Raw genomic sequence first — 17459 nt, forward strand, 5'->3', positions numbered from 1 at the left:
CATAAAGTGGGAGAAATCTCTCTTATCATGCCAGTGTTCCCCCTTTACATGATAACTGCGCATCTAGCCTGGGACCACAATGGACAATTGATTGATAGTGACACAATAGGCAGCTGCAGCTGTTTTAGGAGATGTCAGAGACTCAGTGACATGCCCCGTGACACTATCCATTGGAAAACTCCCCACCCCAGTGAGGTACAAGGTGTTCCCACCTGAGCTGGAAGTGTGTAATAACTCATAACTTCTTTGAGTTTTGGGGGGGGGGCTTCCCCCAGGCCCAACAGATCAAGACCACCACTTCAACCAACAGACATGAAAGCTGCGACTACCAAGTTTCATCGCTGGATCCCGTGGGTGATGACTATACACACCTTTCCACCCTTATCCTTTCTTTTCCTTTCTCTCCCTTATGCATTTCCTTAAGTGTTATATTTATGCTTTAATAGTGCTATATTGCTATGCTTTAATATTGCTATGTTTTAATAGTGTTATATTGCTATGCTCTAATGTTGCTTTATTGCTATAGATGCTTCAATATTGCTGTATTGCTATAGATGACAACACCCAAACCGGCAACATATCTGTTTACCTTTGAAATAAAATTGTTCTAAAATAAATCATATATATACACATATATATATACATGTTTACAAAAATCTATTATTCAGTGTCATCTCACTCTAATCCACCCCAAGGGATTTGATAATAAGAACCTGGGTTACCCTCCCCTTCTGGAGTGGGTCGCAACAGATGCAAAGGGCAGAGGCAGGCAGGGAAGAAAGTTTTACCCCTCCTGCTCTGGTGATGACATGTTACAGCTGGTCAGACAGAGTGTCAACACTACCCCATGGTCAATCTGAAGCTACTTACAGCAGGGTATTGTATTATGTCTAACAATTATCCCCTACAGTTGGGCTGGGGCCCGGCCCCGGGCGCGGAAAGGAGCAAGAGAATGGGAGCTTCGCCTGTGTGGACAGTGCCATCGTGGGAGATAAGAGGGGAGCCCCGGAACATACAGAAGAGAAGGACAACTCTAAACCCGGGCAGACAGAGCTCGTTCAGCCCTGTAAGGCCATCCATCTAAGAGAAGGTCACTCTAAACAAACCTACATCCTGAGGACCTCGCTGCCACCGCCCAAGCTCGCTCGGCCCCAACAGATGAACCTTAGGATTAAAGGGTGGGCTCAGTTCAGCGCATACTGTGTCTCTCCTAAAAAATCCATTGTGCAGGCTCGAAGGCTTTACCCACATTTGCAAAGCCCTGTATCACCAGCGCGCTTGTAACAAATGTGGGTAGAGACCTTTCCCCAATCTTCGTTTGCGAAGACTGGCCATGATATGATATCCCCTACACTTACTTACCAATTCAAAACTTCCTTCCAAGCAAGGGCAGTCATTAAGCAAGAGAATTGCAAACTCTGGGTCTATTTTCACCAGAAGTCTCCCAGCATCAATTCTGTGGGCTCATATCACACAAATTATGGGTGCTCTAGTCTCTTAACCTTTGGAGGTTTTTTCTCTCCACCTTCCCTGTTATTCCCATCTTAGTTCTCTCCAAAACTCTAATACATTGATTCACTTAGTCTAGAATTATCAAATATGTTCCAAGTCCTGCAACTATGTTCCTGCTTAGATTTCTTGGTAAATTTCTGTTGGACAGAACTTCTTGTTACCTTCCTGGGGTTTTTTTGTTTCATACTATTATTGTTTTTCTGATTAAATGATGAGAATGTACTGATCCATGTTGGCCTAAAGCAAAAGCAGGAAAAATGAAGGAATTTTGAGTAAAAACATAACTTTGGCAAGATTTGCTCTGATGGCCTTCAAGAAACAAAAATTAGACACCTCATCCATTCATCAGCTAATTTGGCTTTAAATACAGCATGTGTGGTTTTCTTGCTGTAATTATATCATAATAAAATGTCAAAAGCGTACAAGGAATCAGCTCTGGACATAATGCAAAATTACATTTCCACATGAACAAACCTGTGACCTCTAGCACCAGAAATACACATCTATACCTTTTCAACTAGAAGAATAATTCAATTACACTACAGTAACTCTGCTGTCCATTCATCCTAAACCGTGATGAAGAGTAGAAACAGAAGGCCTAACACGTCTAGTCAAAAACATGTCATGTCTTAAACACTCAAAAGGATTGCTGTGATTTCCCTAAAACTTAACTTACTTTCCTTTTTCTTTTTTCCTTAAAGTGATGAAAATGGAAAACCTGTAGAAACTGGATTTACAAACCATATATGCTATTTTACTCTTGGTTTTGTCTTTGTACACATATCAATTCTTCAAATGTTACAAAACACACACCATGCTCAGAATTAACATCTTGACACTGTACTTTGTAAAAACACTCTACTCAGGGTCTAGGTTTTTATATTGTTAGGTGCCAGCCTTTTCATTCTCTTCTTTTACATACTCACACCTCTTTGCCAATTTCCTCTGGAAATATTCTAGGAAAAAAAAAACCTTCAACAAAACAAGTTGAAGGTGCTTTAGGAAAAGTGGGACAGAAGAGTAGGTATCTTTAAAATGGATTTATGTGACACTGAGACACTGACTCAGGTCAGTGTTCCCCACGGTTTTATTACTGCAAGGGTCCAGGTGAGTGCAGCAAACTGTGGTACAACCTTCAGTATACTTCTGACTTTAATCCCCTCTATAATTCATGCATCATTGGAATAAAGGGAAAAATTAAAATATGCTCTAAATTTACCTAATTTTATCTTTGCATTTTTATGTCTGGTAAAGTTCCTGAATTTGCAACAACCACCCTAATTAAAAACAAGAAACTTGAGGTTTGGGCACAGGTTTGGAAAATGTATATAGATATATATATTCTTGTTATCTTAGATGTTTATTCTTGAGCAAAACCAGCCTTGCATTCCTTGAGAATTTCATTATACTTAAGTTCCACTCAAACCTAGACACATTACTTCCCAAAAGTATAAACAAAGTCCTTATGTCTTATTTGGAAACTGGACCATTAATTCCATTCTTTTTTGTGTGTGTTAGTTAGGCACAAGGTTGTGGAGCAGCCATTGAATTCATCAATACACTAAACACAAAGAATGTGGATTTCTCCCAGGCTCCTTTTGATCATAGTTCAAAAGTCCAAGAATCACAGACATACAAAATGCACAAAAAAAATGTTACCCAAAGAATTGTTTTCCTTCCCATCCTATTCCCGTCATTAAAACCAAGAGCAAAGACCGGCTTGCCATATTTCCCTCTGCATTCTAAAATAACACATTTAGCAAGTAATACACAGCATTGTTGTTTCTCATGATAAGTTACAGAAACATAAATGCATTTCTCCTTTAATTCTTCCTTTTTCCTCACTCTATCTCATTACAAATCTGTGCACTCAGATCTAGAGGATTTTATAAAAAAAAATGTGCCTGATTCACTCCTTTTGGTTGCTTTCCTGATCATTAACTAGTTCCTGAAAATTATTTCGTTCTTTCCCCAAAATTGTTGACTAGGTTGTCCAGTGATAAAACTCCCTAAAGCAAGAAATGTAGTCACTCCACTGTGTCCCTCAATGCAGGTTGTTCCTGAGTGCAGTGGGGCAAGAGATAACAGAGACTGGCATCCGAAGTTGCGGAGAACAGGAGCACCCAGACTTTGCTGCAGACACATCTTTCTTCGCCTGGCAAATGAGTTGAACTCATTTGAACTGACCTGAGCACTGTTTCTTGGTGGTAAAATGCTGTGAAGTCAGTGGGAAGGAAGCTACCAAGCCCACCTCATCCTTGGCTGTTCATTTACAGCGCTCTCCTCATACACCATTTTCTCCACTCCCTCCTGTCCACCCCCCTCCCCTGCAACCCTTTCCACACAAATACATTATGTGCACCTCTCTCTTCAGCTCTTTATAGCCTTTCCCACTCAGCACCATGGCTGGTTGTCTCTGGGTATATGCTCAAATTCGGCACATGGATGCAAAGCGAACAGAAGGGATAAGCTCCTTTCCAACTTCTTCTTACACTACACTACTCCAAAATCCCAACCCACTCTGTCAACTCCCACTCTTACATTCCCATCTCTGCCCACATCCCTCCTCTGCAAAATTACACCAAACCCCCCGGCAGGGCAGGATGGTGGCTGTCAGCCACGCTGCTACCACAGACTATGCATTGCAAGAGCAGCTGTGGCCACACACGGGATGAGAGAGCAACCCTACAGCCAGGGCCAGGGCATGAGGAATGCATCCCCCTTCCCCATCCTGGCTGCATAGGACCCAGAGAGTCCAGTTACTTCTGGGTTAAGCAGACACGGTGGATTTCAGCAACACAAACAATCTCACAAGAACAACCCTTTTCTATCACGTTGGCAAAACTGTCCTTACTGTGTCCTCTGCTTTGCCTCTGCCTCGCATTTTTTCTTCATTAGTCAATAGCCCTAACGTGGGAAAAGCCTTTTGTCAGAACGACAGGGATTTTGCAAGTACTTTACAACTCCCACATGTCATCTTCCCTCCTGAGGCAGGAAAACAATACAGTCACATTCCCCTTATATCTGGACAGAAAAGCTGGTAGGAATGAATAAGGAAAACAGCGTGGTTTTGCGATGCAGTGAACCATTCAGCTTGTCGCAGCTGCAAAAACCCTCCAGCTCCTTTCTCCAACCAATCCTTACATTCTTAGCACATCCACCACGTTTTTTCTTCTGCTCTTCTCCCTGCGAGGGACTGGCCAGGGAATACAACACTTGCCTACGTTCCTTCCTAGGCAGCACAGTCCTTTCCAAACTTCTACTCCCCCCTGTGGCAGTTTGATGGCAAAAAAAGAAATAGAAAGCATGCTTCCCAAGTCATGCGCCGTACCGTCACACTTTGCAAACCATTTATCAAGAAAAAAAAAAGAGAGATATGAAAGCCTAGGCGAGGTCTCACTGAATTTAAGATGGTAAGACAAGAAAGCTGTTTCCAGAGAATTTGAAAATCAACCCTCGGTATCTTGTGAGTGACACAAGGAGAAGGAAAAAGATGTTGCTAGTTCATATATGTTTTTAAAACTTACCTGAAATTTTTGTATTACAAAGTTTGTAACTCACAGAGGAACACTATTTAGCACAGTTTTAAGACTTTCAAATACCTTACAAATCTTAGGCAATGAAAAAAGGCAATTGCTGAACTGTCTTTTCATCCCAGGTCATAATTGAATCTTAAATAATCATACAGATCTACCATGCTATTAAGGTTAGACTTTTCCACAAGATCCATCATGGGCAACTTCCTCACAAGAAATGCACCACAAATAACTTCTTAGGCTCGATCTTCATAAAGACCCCATTGTCCAAAATGATCAAAACAAACACCTAGGTACAGTAAAAACCTAACCTTGATTTCTATTTAAAACCCTTTAATAAAATGGTTATAAATGGAGTAATATGTTCAGAAACATTTGCTGTTACTGAGAGTCCTACCACTTTTACAACATCATGCTTATGACTTAAAAGCCACTCATTACTAAGACATCTGTAGCAACATGGTTGTAAACTCTAGACCTGAGACCATTGCTGTTTAAAACAACTAGGTTTCCTCAATTAGTTCCCACAGGAAATCAAAATATCTCAGACATGTTCCCACTTCCCTAACAATGCACATTTCTTGGAGTATCTGTTTTTCTCATCTCCATGTGAAAAATGGTCTGACAGAGAACTGCCCACCAACACCAGAGGGATTAGCATTTCAAGATGGTTTTCAGACCTGCCCCGGTAGTTGCTAAATTTCACACACATTCGCGGGTCAATAAGGAAGCCACCTTGGCTGTTGCAGGTTACATCCTAGTTTCCCTGACTGCGTCATTCATACAGATGTATTCACACAGGTCACATACCACACATCACTTGCTGAAAAAACAGCCAGCCAAGCTGGCAGCTGAACCACAGGGAGCCATTTTCCTGAATAATCATACAATCTCTAAAACCCGATGTTAATACATTGAGGACATTACGTTCCTTTGCAGGTCAGATGATGCAGTGTGCTTATCAAGTCCTCCAGAGGCATTACAGACCTATACAATAAGTCAACTCTTCCACTTTCTCAGGAAGGACTGTGTAAACAGAAAAGCCCGCTATACCAAGGTCAGTAACTCAGGTTGCATCACAAATGGGGCAGATTTTACAGACAGTTCTCTCTCTCCTTTTGTCCACAAAGAAAACACTCTGTTATCCCCACATGTACAAGTATTGACCCTATCTTATCAGACAACATTGACAATTGTATCTCACAGGATTCTCCACAGGCCTCTACTTCTCCACAGCAGCTAAAATGTAAATTAAGAGATCCCACAGTTTACATCAGAGCAAACTGCATTTGTTAAGGAAAGTCCCTGATCTGGTGAAGTCTTAATTAAACATCAGTGTCTCTCAGCTTGAGGGAGAAAAAAAACATGAAACTTCAAAATTTACATTGACAGCTCCTGAGAGAAGCAGGTTGAAAGACTGAAAACAAAACATTTTAGACTAAGCAGATCTGATTCATTCCTGCCCACATACTCCATGACTGAGTGGGAGGAAGTGTTCCTCCAGCTGTTTTCCACGTGGTTCCTCTGAGAATCTCAACAGGGTTTCTGGTGCATGTTCTGAGCTAGTCCCTGGCCACATTTCCTCTCCAGCCAGTGACACTAACTTTTTGTGAATTGTTAACCGTTTATGGAACAATTGTCAAAGGAGTGGTTAGTGACTCACTGCAATCCTACACTAGTTGACTTACACGGCAAGAGGTTGAGAACCTCAGTCAAATCTGAAAAATAAACAACTGAAAGTCTCTTCCCTCCTTATTCACCTTTGTGAGCTGTGGAAGGACTGCACTTTCCTGCAAAAACCCAGGACACAGCCAGCCTCCTCACAGGTGTAGCGAATGCTGCTCCTACAGTACTTATAAGATCTATGGCAAATTTTTCAGAATAAAATCAGACAATCTGAATCTGTGGCTCAGTAGGTAAAGGACATTTGGCTTCAGGCTACTTATAATCTCACTTTTGTACAAATAGTTTTGCATGTGCTTTGAATACTCATTTAGATTATTCTACTTCCAGTAATCACTTTGCTGGTTTAAGACCACACACAGTCACCAAAACTCCAGTTCTTTTTTTTTAAAATAAAGCCAAGAGCTTAAAGCAGCAACTGTCAGTGATTCTAGAAGTAACAAAATATTGCATGTTAAAACATAAAGAATGTTAAGTTTAATAAATGACGATTACAGAAAACAACAAAACTCAGGTCTGCTAATAGGAATTGCATCTATTGGGTTTGGGTTGCTGAGCAGCTTTGATGGACTTGGACTTCTCAAGTCCAAGTATTGTGATGGCCAACAATGCATTTAGTGATCCACCCAACTAATAGTAGCAGAGAATCTGAATTAGTATCTCAAGGAACTTGGACTAGGATCCACCAGTTTGGCAGTGAACATTTCCATAGGCTCTATGCCATCTACTGCCCCTCCCAGAATTCTTATTCTGGTTTACTTTGGAGAAGAGCTAATGTCTCTCATTGGTAAGATGAGCTGACGTGAACTGTCGCGGCTCCAAAGTAAAAGGCTTTGTATCACTCTAACAAAGCAATACAAATTGCACGACATGGATAACTTGCTTGACAGATCCTGGGAAATGCAGTTTTTGCTTTGCCTTTGTTGATTCATGAGCTCACACATCTCTCCAGAAAAAGGATGAGTAAAAGTCCAGCAAGCAGTTTACTTCAGAACCCTTTCTATGCCTACAGATACATAGAATAAGCTACCAGATGACTTCTAAGAAAGAGAAATACCAGGCAACCACATTCACGATTGAATAAATCTCTTTATTTTTATTCCCTGTCTATTTCTGAACTAGCAGAGTAAGTCTTTTTTGGAATCTGCATTTTAAGCAAAAGCCTGCGAACGTAACTTTAACCAGACGTCTCTGAATTTTGAGATATATTTATTTCAATTTTTAAGAAATATCCTCCTGAGCGTTTTGGGAAAGGAACTAATTGGCGTACTAAACCTGAGGCAAGCCAGAAATGTCTGAAGCCAGCTACAAGCCTATCGTGATGATAAACAGCTCAGGGTCCAGATGTCCATATATGGAAAGACTTCCTATAAGACTGACAGTACTGTATGTTCATTGCGTATGGTTGTTGGATCAGATTCACATTCCTTGGGTATGTTTCTCTGGGAGCTTTCGATTTCCGCTTTGAGGGCTGGCTCAGACCTCCAATTGCTCTTATAAAAAAATATCTGTGACTGAAAGTTGAAAATGTGCAAGATTCTTTCTTTAAGTACACAAACACTCCAAGTCTAGCCACTTTCCTGTAGTCTTGCCAGGTTTTCACTATGTCTGATACCTGATCTAGTGACTTTTTGGGGGGAAGCAGAGAAAAAAAAAAAAAAAGAAGGAAAAACACGAGAGAGGAATGTAGCAATCCACACCTGTACATTTTACAAGACTTCATCAATTGAAGCTGATGTAGACACACACATACCGTATATAGCTGTGTAAACAAGTCTGCAAGACCAGTGTAGTGAATTCCTAGTTTCAGTAGAAAAAATATACTATCTTAAAAGCATGTGCTGTATAAACACCTGCAAGGAAGTCAAAATTAGTGCATTTTAACCATTTTATTCATCAATGCCAATATGTACTTCTCCAACCAGTGGCATATTCAAGAGGCACCTGGATGTGGCATTCAGGGATATGGTTTAGGCGTGATTATGATGGTGTCAGGTTGCTGGTTGGACTAAATGAACCTGAAGGTCTCTTCCAGCCTTGATGATTCTGTGATATTATCATCAGAAAGAATACGCTGAAGACTGGTTGGACTCTGAAAGAACTGCCTTTGCTTCCAGGTTCCCTTCGCCCCCCATGCATACATATATATGCACAAACGAGATACCCATTGTGACACATCTAACAGCACAGAAACCAAAATGAAAAAAAGACACTCCTAAGGACTCCGATTCTTACCCACCCTTGTGGGCTGGTAGAACTTGTGATTTAGTGGGCTAATGCCCAATTCACCATGGTGCAAGACCAGAATTAGTTCTGAAGTCCAAATACCTATTTAAGTAGTTTTTCTCAGGGCAGCAAGTGTATGGGGCTTGCTGTACTTGGCATACAGTGGGAAGACTTAGGACAGATTTATCCTGTAATTTTGGATTTCCTGGCTTTCTGGTGGTTTGTTACTTTTAAACATACTTTTTCTGTCAGTGAGATTCTTAGGTTTTGTTTAATAAAATTGTATCTCTGAAAAAACCTCTCACATGGAAAGTTATAAAACATGTCTCAAGCTTCTCTCTCTCTCTCAGATGTTCTCCTTACCATATTTAGGCATTTAAAAAAGGCATTCTGTTTACCTGGTTACATTTGCATTTTGGTATGCATGTCATACATAGTTTGGTACACATAGTATTTACCCAGCACTGAGGCCACTGGAGTCCTTCAAGTAAATACAGATTCTGGGAGGCTTCATGAGTTTGGGAACATGTATTATTTACCATAACTATTCCTCTGAGATTTATTTTTTTTCTTTCAGAGCCAATCTCATTTCTTTTAACAAAGAATTTTGAGTAGAAGAAATTATATCCAAATTACTTTACCAGACAGAGTACAATGCTGGCAGAATATAAATAACAGTTTTATGGTACAATAGTCCTACTGGGGCATTACATGAAGAACTTTTTTCCCCTCATGAATCCTGTGCATACATATTGCTACATCATAGCATGGAAGTATGCCTACATATGCAGGGATGGAAAGAAGCAAGGGGAGGGGGTGGTACAGCAGCGGGAAAAAGCCTGTATACAAAAGATAACATCTTTTAAGATAACTATCAGATTTCAGTTTGCTTAAAACGATGATGCATTAAGCCAGTCTCTCTTACTAAATGCTAATATACTTTTACAGGTCAAAAGCCAAAACATTGGCATTCCTTCTGTTAAAGTGGAGGTCAAACAACATGACATCACTGAATATTCAAATGACACACAGGAGGTGGGGGAAGAACCATCCTTCGGATTAAAACAAAACAAACCAAAACAGTTATCTATAATGACTTAATACAAGCCATAATGCTTACGTCTTGATTTCAGTCAAATACAAACTACAGTGTTAAGGTTTTGGCTGAGTGCAGTAGCATGCCAGTCTCTCCTTCTTGTAATCCTGGGGTGGACCATTAAGAAGGTTGGGAGGCAGGGCTGTGCAAGGAACGTGTTGCTCGAAAATGACAGCTGCACACAGGCAGTGGGAAAATAATAGCCACTTCTTCCATGCTTCAGACTCCATTGGCTGTGCCAAGTATTTCAGAGTAAACAGGCACTCTCTCTCTATTCATAGAGAGCATGTATTAGGGAAAGAACACATTACAAATATCCAGTATGATTCAGTGGTACACAGAGTCAATTTATACCCGGTAGCGTAATTATACCTTTTTTCGGTGGTAGCAAAGCTTCGGGACCGTTCGCCGCCGGGCACCGGGTACCCCGCGCCACTCCCGGTCCACCCGCCTGCTGTCCTCCCTGCCCGGAGGAGGGACGAGGGGCGCGCGGGGAGCACAGGGGAAGGGAAATAGCGGATTCCCCCGGCCGCCCCTGGCAACCGCGCCGCTGCCCCCCTCGCCCCTTCTCGCCGAACCCGCCTCCCGCTTCGGAATAACGCGCTGCCGGAGGCGGCCGGGAGCGCTGGCAGCGGCGGTGACTTACATTTAAAACACATCGGCACGAAAAAGAAAAAACCGGGGGGAGGGAGGTGGGGGTGTGCGCTGGGGGGGCGCAGCCGGAGGAATGCGGGAGTCAGGGGTCAGGGCCGCTCCGGGGCGGCGGCGGCGGCGCGGGGCGGGGCGGGCGGCGCGGCGCGGCGCGCAGGAATGCGCGGAATGTCGCTGTTTGTCCGCGGCCCCATTCAGCCCATTGGCGAGGCCGCGTCGCCGCCGCCTATAAAGGGGCGCCCGTCCCGGCAGTCGGCAGTCACACAGCCACTCTCTCGCCGCACTCGGACGGAGCGGAGGAGAGCGGAGCCCTGCAGCACTGAGCAGCCACCCGCCGGCACAGCGCCCGCCGCAGCCCCGTCCGCGCCGCCGAGGAGAACCGCCCCAAGGGAAGCTCCCGGCTCACCTCGGCTCACCTCCGCCGGGCAGCCCGACGCCGCTGCCTGCCCGACGCCGCCGCCGCGCCGCCCACAAGCCGCCGACCGCTGCAGGATGGTCCACGCAACCCTCGCCCCCTTCGCCGCAGCCCTACTCCTCGCCCTCCTCAGCCCGGTAAGTTCTGCCGCCCGCGGCGCCGCCGCCCCTGCCCCGTCCGGGCAGTCCCGGCGACAGCCCTGACGTCTCCCTCTCCCTCTCTCCCCCGGCACTCGCAGGAGGCGCACGGCCAGGAGTGCAGCGGGCAGTGCCAGTGCGGCGCGGGGCCCGGCCCCACCTGCCCCGCCGGCGTCTCCCTGGTGCTCGACGGCTGCGGCTGCTGCCGCGTCTGCGCCAAGCAGCTGGGCGAGCTCTGCACCGAGCGCGACCCCTGCGACCACCACAAGGGGCTCTTCTGCGACTTCGGGTCCCCCGCCAACCGCAGGATCGGCGTCTGCACGGGTGAGTGGGGGCCGGGGCTGCCGCCTGCCACGGGAACGGGGACAGGGTCCCGCCGGGCAAGGGGACGAGGGAAGAGGGAATCCCTGAACCAACCGCCCGCCTCACACTCGGCCTCCTGCCCCTCGCAGCTCGGGACGGTGCCCCGTGCGTCTTCAGCGGCATGGTGTACCGGAGCGGAGAGTCCTTCCAGAGCAGCTGCAAGTACCAGTGCACCTGCCTGGACGGGGCGGTGGGCTGCGTGCCCCTCTGCAGCATGGACGTCCGCCTGCCCAGCCCCGACTGCCCCTACCCGCGCCGGGTGAAGCTTCCTGGAAAATGCTGCGAGGAGTGGGTCTGCGATGAGACTAAAGAGCAGACTGCCGTGGGACCTGCTCTTGCTGGTGAGTGGAGATCTCTCTGTGGATGGCAGCCAGGGGAAGGGGGCATGGAGGTTGAAGGCTGTGGGATGGGCTGACACAGGGCACCCCAGCAGCTGGATTATGCAATAAGTGGAGTCACCTCCCAGTGTGGCTGCCTGAATTTCTCAGGAAAAGAAAAGAGCCTTTAACAGGGCATGAAGTGAGGCAGTGGTCTCATTTTGTCTTTCTGTCTCCTGCAGCTTACAGACTGGAAGACACTTATGGTCCAGATCCAACAATGATGCGTGCCAACTGCCTGGTGCAGACCACAGAATGGAGTGCTTGCTCCAAGACCTGTGGCATGGGCATCTCTACCAGAGTCACCAATGATAATGCCTTCTGCAGACTGGAGAAACAGAGTAGACTTTGCATGGTCAGACCTTGTGAAGCAGACCTGGAGGAGAACATCAAGGTAAACATGATTAGCTTTATGTATGATCTTCTGGGATGCTTCCATCCACTAGCAAAAGGCCAGTGACCAAAAGTGCAGTTCCGACAAGTAGTCAGTTTCAAGTGGTTTACCTTGAAATTTGAGTTTTACCCTAGTGATGAACAGTTTACAGTTAAATATCTTTAATTTTCTGTCATGCTGTATATTATGGCACAGTGTATGATGCTCTTGCTTAATGATAATATAGTAAGGATTAGCATGTCTGCTCTCCTTTAACTTGCAAGTTTAAGTGCTGTGTGAAATCCTGCCTTCTAAACATCTTGTATTCGCTTACATCCTAACAGAAAGGCAAAAAGTGCATTCGCACCCCCAAAATCTCCAAGCCTGTGAAGTTCGAGCTGTCTGGCTGCACCAGCGTGAAGACCTACAGAGCCAAGTTCTGTGGTGTCTGCACTGACGGGCGCTGCTGCACACCCCACAGAACAGCCACCCTCCCTGTGGAGTTCAAGTGCCCTGATGGGGAGATCATGAAAAGGAAAATGATGTTCATCAAGACCTGCGCGTGCCACTACAACTGCCCTGGAGACAATGACATCTTTGAGTCTCTGTACTACAGGAAGATGTATGGAGACATGGCATAAAGCCAGAAGGAGACACTGAGTAGATTCTCAACTTGAACTGATTTGCATCTCATTTTGTAAAACATGATTCAATAGCACAAGGTATTTAAATCAGTTTTTTTTTCAATTTCAACAAACTGCTCCATGTGACTTAAGACAATTTTTCTACTGACCCCAAACGGTGGTTTGAAGAAGAAGGTAAAATGGACAGTGGGACCACAGCAAGACACAGCTTCAGAACACGTTGTTCTTGAGGTGGTGGGACGACATTAAGGGAAATAGGCAGGAAAAGCAGATTCAAGCAAATGTTCCCTTAATGTGGTACAGCGTGGTTCATCTAGTAGTGCAATTGAGAAGCAGACCGTTGGCATGTTTGCTGGCACTGGTTTAGTGACAGCAACAGCTGGAATGCAAACACCCAGCCAAGTGATAAGTAGAAGGTGTTCTGTTAGTCAGGACAGTAATGTTTCAGCTCTGACACTCTGATTCGGATGGCTTGGTCAACAAGAATCAGAATCATGTCTATTAGACTGGACAGCTTGTGGCAGTTAATTTACCTGTAACAAGCTACTTTTTATTAATATTGTAAATACTGTGTGTATATATCTTTGTACAGTTATCTAAATTAATTTAAAGTTTTGTGCTTTTGTTTAATGCTTTGAAAGTTCACTGATAGCCTTCTTTTTTGGAACAAGATAGGTAAGATTTAAAGCTTGTTTGACAATGCATTCAAAGCATGAAATAGGTACTCTAGTGGAAATTGCTCAGATAGGGCCAAATGGTGAGTTGAGGTCAAGATGAAGTTGAGGTGCCTGTAGTGTTACAAAGCATTCATCTGGCAAAATATGTTTACTCACACTTTATAGGACAAGTGGCTTTAAGAAAAATGGCTCTTCTGTAGCTCATCAGTCTTTCCACTCGAGCATTTGTTTCTTTCTTTGACTATGGCTCTTTTTGGACAGTTTATTTGTTGAGAAGTGTGACCAAAAGTTACATGTTTGCACCTTTTTAGTTGAAAATAAAGTATTTATATTTTTATATAAATATATAAATGGCTTGGTATTTCATTTGCCTTTAGTCTTCACTATTCCTTTACATATTCCTAAAAGGGCTTGGCTTTGCACTAGATGAAAATCAAGAAAAGTGTGGTGGGTTCTTTGTCCAGAAGCACATACACTTAGGAATAAACTAATGATTTACAGTTACTTACTCTGTTACTAGTGAACCAACTCTAGTTTGTTACTCTTCTGAATGGAGGGCGGGACAGGCTTGCTTTGCCAAGTCTGATATGGCATTAGAAAGTGCAGCAGGTCTCTCATGCATCACGATGCTTTGAAGGGAGCCAGCTTGTCACCATGGTGATGGACTGCTGCTCTAATACACCATGACACGTGCTTGATTTCACTGAAGTGTTCCACAGGTTAAGATTTGTTTTCAAATAAGTTAAGGAAAGTATTTTTAGTTATCGAAAGCATTGAAGTGGCTCTTGACTCTAGAGTCTAATCCAGAAGTCTGAAATTTGGTACAATTCTCAGGGAAGAGCTAATGAGTTGTACATAAAAATCACAGAATAATACAAGTTTGAAGAGGCCTCTGAAAATCTTCCAATTTAACCTTCATGCAGAGTAGAGCTAATTTAGATGTAGTTTTACTTAAATTAACACCTAAGTATGGTATGGTAGACAGAGCACTGAACTCGAATCGCAATTACCTGGATTATCTTCCTACTTGATGACTGAGGCAAATAGTTTTACATGACAGTTCTGTGTAAAGTGTCCATTGATTCAAACTCTTCCAAGCCCACAGATGAGCAGCATTGTAAGAGCTACACATTTTGATAATGGTCCAAACATTCTTCTTAGATAAGCATTTCCCTAAAGCTGAAGAAAAGCTTCAGTCCTGTGCTAGGTCCTACATCAATAACAGACTTTTTTGTCCCTTTATTAAGACAAGGAGATTCTTTGAATTCAAAATTAACCTTTGCACTAGAAGCATTAGTTCTTTTTTCAGAAAGAAACACATGCTCTCCAACAAGAATCCTTTTCAGGCAAACAAGTTCAATCTGGAATTTCCTGGTGCTGAAAGAGTGTTAGCTTAGAAAAATGTCCATCCTTCCTGAGCACCTTCCAATCCCATTGATTACAGCTAGCATTAGCAGCAAATCAGTGTAACACCAGCTTTGACTAATGATGGACAACAGAGCCCTAAACTAACAGCAAGTCAATGGGAGTCTTGCCAATGGCCTCACCAGGCTTTGCTCAAGGCCATAGAAGCATTTTCCCTTCCTCTGAAAAATACGAGGAATTCTTGTGGCATGAGGAAGTGGCTTTCTCTGTCCCATATGAAATAGTTCTGGGTAGCCTCTGGCTCTTAAACTCCCTGAGACTCTCCAGTATTTTTTATGTATTTTTTTTTTCAGGTTATGAATATGATGCAGCCATTCAGTTCACCCTGGAAACACTTCCAATAGTCATACGACACCAAGGACTGGTTGCCCGACTGCTACTGTGGCTTCACCCCCAAATAACAAGAAAACTGTCATTTCTAGCTCCAACAAGGACAGGATGTATGTGGACTTCATTCATAGCCATCACTGTAGAAGCTCTCAGGATCACAAGAACAAAAAGAAGCACATTGCGCCTGGCAGTAAGAGATTGAGTGTTTGTGACACTGCTTAAGCCTGTGGAACAACTCTGCCCTGCAGTCTTTTACAGATTGGTAGCAGATATTATAATGAATGGCCTTTCCTTGTAACATCAGCCTCATGAGCCTCACAACCAGCTCATGAGGTTCTCTCAGGTTCTTCTCCCAGTCCGCTGCAGTGTGGGCTGTATCTCCAACACCTAAGCCACACAACGCTGTGGCCTCCCCTGGCATTCTCTACCAGCTGTGCCTGGTATATGAGGCTGGAGGGCCAGTGAGCAGCAGCAGGGCTCTAGTGTAGGAAGGGCTGTCTGTAGTTAGACACCCACAAAGGGGGTCCCCCAAAACAGATCAGGACCACTACCTATGCTCTCCCTGGTAATGCAGTGATGAAACTGCTGTGCCTGCCGTCTGACAAATTATTGCACTGTTTTACAGGTCAGTGGAGAACAGAAGAGGTCTGTCAGAATATTTTAATTGTGGTTTGCTGTTGCCACTATGAATTAAAATAAGGAAGTATGCTGCATATGCAAATCTGTTTAGCAAATTCTTGCTCTCCCCTGAGCATATCAGGCATCATAAATGTCAGATATCACTGCATTATAATGAATTGCACTCCATTTTTTTCCAGGAACTTATGTAGTCTTCTGACAGAAGCATACATTTTACACCATTACATGGGTGTTAGACCTCTGACGGTTTTATCTCTGAAGGTAAAGAAATTTAAATATTTTGTTTTAAGGTCTCCTAGAGGTGTAGGTAGGCATCATACTGTTTGTAAGACTTTCTTTCAAAGGTATCTCAGGAAAAAAGAGCCCTTGTGTGGAATTTATGAAACCTTAAGTGATGGTTACAATGTGGGCCTTTCAACCGTAAAGAAGTTTCCTAATTTCATTCTTTGTGCCTAAGATGCATAGATGGAAGAATAAAAACTTGAGCTCAGAAGTCCAAAGTCACTTACATGTGGGAGAACATTCTTTCCAAATACATTGGTTTGGAAGTTTGCTTTTGGTTGTTTGCATCCTCAGAAAATCCTATTGTGCAGATTTGCTACTGTAATTTTAAAATATTTTATTCATATATGAAAATATATTCATTCAAATGACTAGCTCCTTAAAATGGATCTCCAGCTATATTAATAATATAGTTGGTAAAGGACCACTGTAAAGTTAATACTCATTTAATGAAAGATACTCAATTAAACATTAAATAGGAATTCAAGGTGGCTGGAGACCAGAGTATCAAATGCTTTGAAATAATTCTAAGCCATCATATTTCAGATTTTTGTACCATAACACTTTTGCATAGATTTGCAGCTTAGCTTTCTAACACAATACAGATGTGAACAACAGACACGGATTATAGCCCTTTCATATGAAATAGGCTGTACTCTCCAGATGGAAATTTGTCAGATTCCTCAGAGCTAAGAAATGTCCAAAAGACACTAGTTAAGAGACTCTTCAAGAATGAGCCAGTTTTAATGATCCATAACCACATAGGAACAAATAAGTCTTTGAGCAGTATCCAGTTGTTTGTCTCACAAAGACGAGGACTCAGCTGAGAAAACTGGCTTTTGGACACAGCCAGAAATAGAGTACTCTTAACTAGATAATTTGTATTTTTTTCATGTAGCATAGCTTTTTCAGACATCGCACTTGAAGAAAACTGTCATAGCATTACACTGAAAAGGTCATTAAATGTAAGAGGGAACAGTAATATTCTTATCTAAATATATAATAATTCAACCATTCTGACTTTGCATCATACCACCAAAAACCTAAGTTCTTTGAACACAGTGTTTAAATGCAGCTTTAACCGATGTTATAT

General features: G+C 43.4%; 1 protein-coding gene and 1 long non-coding RNA gene across 4 annotated transcripts in view; one reads left to right on the forward strand and one right to left on the reverse strand.

The window, feature by feature from the left end:
• Positions 1–10833, reverse strand: part of LOC135411643 (uncharacterized) — an 82823-nt gene extending 71990 nt beyond the window's left edge. The window contains exon 1 of one of the 3 annotated variants that reach the window (XR_010429241.1): positions 10426–10820. This is a non-coding gene — a long non-coding RNA (uncharacterized LOC135411643). Of the gene's footprint in view, positions 1–10425 lie in introns of all 3 variants that reach the window. The other 2 variants (XR_010429243.1, XR_010429244.1) reach the window with 2 other exon arrangements.
• A 24-nt stretch (positions 10834–10857) lies between these two features.
• CCN2 (cellular communication network factor 2) lies at positions 10858–14041 on the forward strand. Its single transcript, XM_064649465.1, has 5 exons — positions 10858–11256; positions 11358–11580; positions 11709–11960; positions 12179–12390; positions 12714–14041. Exons 1-5 carry the CDS (start codon positions 10864–10866, stop codon positions 13008–13010), a joined length of 1377 nt encoding a protein of 458 aa, XP_064505535.1. The 5' UTR covers positions 10858–10863; the 3' UTR covers positions 13011–14041.
• Positions 14042–17459: the final 3418 nt, after the last annotated feature.

The sequence above is a fragment of the Pseudopipra pipra genome, chromosome 3 (assembly GCF_036250125.1).
Source record: "Pseudopipra pipra isolate bDixPip1 chromosome 3, bDixPip1.hap1, whole genome shotgun sequence".
Lineage (NCBI taxonomy): Eukaryota > Metazoa > Chordata > Aves > Passeriformes > Pipridae > Pseudopipra > Pseudopipra pipra.

Excerpts from the sequence above, each read along its gene's own strand:
- CCN2 (XM_064649465.1), top strand. The coding sequence starts at position 10,864 with ATGCGCGGAATGTCGCTGTTTGTCCGCGGCCCCATTCAGCCCATTGGC. Across the intron at positions 11,961-12,178 it reads CGTGGGACCTGCTCTTGCTG|CTTACAGACTGGAAGACACT; the intron begins GTGAGTGGAGAT and ends TGTCTCCTGCAG. Across the intron at positions 12,391-12,713 it reads ACCTGGAGGAGAACATCAAG|AAAGGCAAAAAGTGCATTCG; the intron begins GTAAACATGATT and ends ACATCCTAACAG.